At 36.5% G+C, this 2,564-nt stretch overlaps 1 protein-coding gene across 1 annotated transcript; it reads right to left on the bottom strand.

Annotated features, from left to right (window-relative positions):
- Positions 1-560: 560 nt before the first annotated feature.
- On the bottom strand, positions 561-815 carry LOC116811178 (cytochrome c oxidase subunit NDUFA4-like). Its single transcript, XM_032756261.1, has one exon. It carries the CDS (start codon positions 813-815, stop codon positions 561-563), a length of 255 nt encoding a protein of 84 aa, XP_032612152.1.
- Positions 816-2,564: the final 1,749 nt, after the last annotated feature.

The following is a 2,564-nucleotide window of genomic DNA, read 5'->3' as shown; positions in this document are numbered from 1 at the left end:
AGAAAGTCCTGTCTCACACATATATGTAGTTGGAAAAGACAGAAGTTTTTAAGTAGTCTATGCAGATAATTGTGGATGGTTTTTGATATTATACCAAAATTGGACAATTGGAAGTTTCTTAGAGGTCAGTTCCAAAATGCAAACTGAAACTATATCAGTGAACTGTTTGTGTTTTTATACATGAAAATCCATTTGCCTATCCTCACCTGGAATGGAATTTTTACCTATGAATGATTTTGTAGCCTCATGCATTCATTATTTTTAAAAATATTGCTTCACTGAGTTATGCAGACCTTTCCAAATATTGACATATTTCATGATACAATATCACATTTGTTACTATCACCATTGATCTTATCAGAAAAGTATTTATGTTTCAGAAAGCTGTACAGCTCATGGTGGCAGACTCAAGTTTTCTTTTCTTTTTTTGTAAGTTTCAAATATTTATTAATGAGTGTAACCTCCTACACAATACATCAACATGATTTCATGCATTTAGAGGATAAAAATTTCCTAGTTAAGTGGAAAATTGTGGAGATGGCTTCTGGAGGACCTTCATTCTAAAGCAATTTTCCAAGACCTTCTTTCTTTGGTTTGCTGTAATCCACATTAACTGAGTAGAACTTGTATTGATCATTGGGACCCAGTTTGTTCCAGGGCTCTGGGTTATTCTTTCTGTCCCAAGTAACATCTGGATTGAACAATGCTGGATGCAAGACATACAGTGCTGCTCCAGTACCTCCATCTCCAATAAACTTAAAGAGGAGAATCATGCTCAGATGCTTCTTGGCTTGATTGAGGATCTGGTAGAGCATGTTTGCAGCAGCGGCCTCTGATTTAAAAGGAGAGAACAAGCCTAGATATCAGGCCCTGGACTAAGTAGTATCTACTACAAGTTTTCTAAAGCTCTAATTTTTACATGAAAACTTGAATTTTGTAATTGACAAATAATGCTGTCAGTTGTTTTCCTTGAAGTGACAGCCTCACTTTGTTAATTTTAGAGAAACATCTGCCCAAAATCCAAGTCTGAATAACCAAAGTTTGTCTGTCAGTAATTCTTTTAACTACAAATGGTGTTTCATGAAAAGAGTTGCTTTTAAATTGCACAAGTGTTTGTCTTTGAGGCAGTGATTATACTTCAAGATGTAGCAGAAGTGCTTTATGCATATTTTCCATTTGTCATACAAAATATTTAAAAACCGTGTTCTCAAGGGTCAATATTTATAACATGAATACTTTTCACTGCTCCATATAAGACAAGTGCAACTGACGTTTTTAATAAAACAGCATATGGTGGTAACAAACACAATGCCTACTAGTACTATTTTGTGGCACTGCTTCAATTTGTGCTAAGGCACCAGTAGTCTTATCCACTGTATTAGTTTCCTAGGGTTGCTGTTACGAACTACCACAAATTTGGTTGCTTGAAACAATAGGCATTTATTCTTCTTTAGTTCTGTAGGTCAGAAGTCTGAAATGAGTTTCACTGAGCAGAAATCAAGCTATCAGCAGGGCCCACTCTTTCCGGAGACTCTAGGGGAGAGTCTGTTTCCTCGCCTTTTCCAGCTTCTGAAGCTGAATTTCTTACATTCCTTGGCTCATAATCCCTTCATCTTCAAAGCCAGCAGTATAGCATCTTGCTTTAGCCATTATGTTGCCTTCTTCTGTTCAAAGCTCCCTCTGCCTGTGTTGTGACCATCCTGAAGAAAAAGAATGGATGCCCACCTGAAAATTGGTTTGGATGTCAGGACTGATGATGCCACACACATACCAAGAGGGTATGAAAAGATTTACTGCTTACATAATTGAAGCTTTTCTGGGGAGAGGAAGGCAGCCCTCCCAAGCAGATTTGAAAAGGACTTGAGAGCCAGGAAAATAAACTAGATTGAATATTTTAAATTGTGATTAGGGAATGGGAAAAACTTTCAATGTAAAAGGCTAGATAGTAAAAGTTTTAGGCTTTGTGAGCCATAAAATCTCTGCCATAACTACTGAACTTAAAATGTAAAAGTATCCATAGACAATCTATAAATAAATGGGTATACCTGTGTTTCAATAAAACTTTATTTATGGATACAGAAATTTGAAATTCATATAATTGCCATGAGTCGAAAAATATTCTTACTTTGATTTTTGGCCAGCCATTAAAAAAATGTACAAACCACAAGTTCACAAGTTATATAAAAGCAGACAATGAATAGGATTTGCTCTGCAGGCTTAGTTTGACAACACCTGGATTAGTGTTTCCCAATAGATGGGAGAAATATTACATTTCTTTAATGATGCGTAAAACATTTCCACCACATATTATCTCATTTGATCTTTAGAACAACTGTGAAGTAGATATCCTCATCATACTCATTTTACAGATGAGAAAACTGAGGCTCAGTTATCTTCATAAGGCAGTGGCTCTAAACCCTGGCTGTACGTTGGAATTATCTGGGGGGCTTTTAAAGAATATCAGGCTTCACCCCTTGAAATTCTGACCTAATTGGTGTAGGACCATGGCTGTCGAATGGGGACAATATTGTTTCTCCTTCCCCAGGGGACATTTGGCAATGTCT

Source organism: Hylobates moloch, unplaced genomic scaffold, assembly GCF_009828535.3.
Source record: "Hylobates moloch isolate HMO894 unplaced genomic scaffold, HMol_V3 SCAFFOLD_7, whole genome shotgun sequence".
Classification (NCBI taxonomy): domain Eukaryota; kingdom Metazoa; phylum Chordata; class Mammalia; order Primates; family Hylobatidae; genus Hylobates; species Hylobates moloch.
Note: the sequence above shows the minus strand (reverse complement) of the source record. Positions and strands in the feature narration are given on the sequence as shown.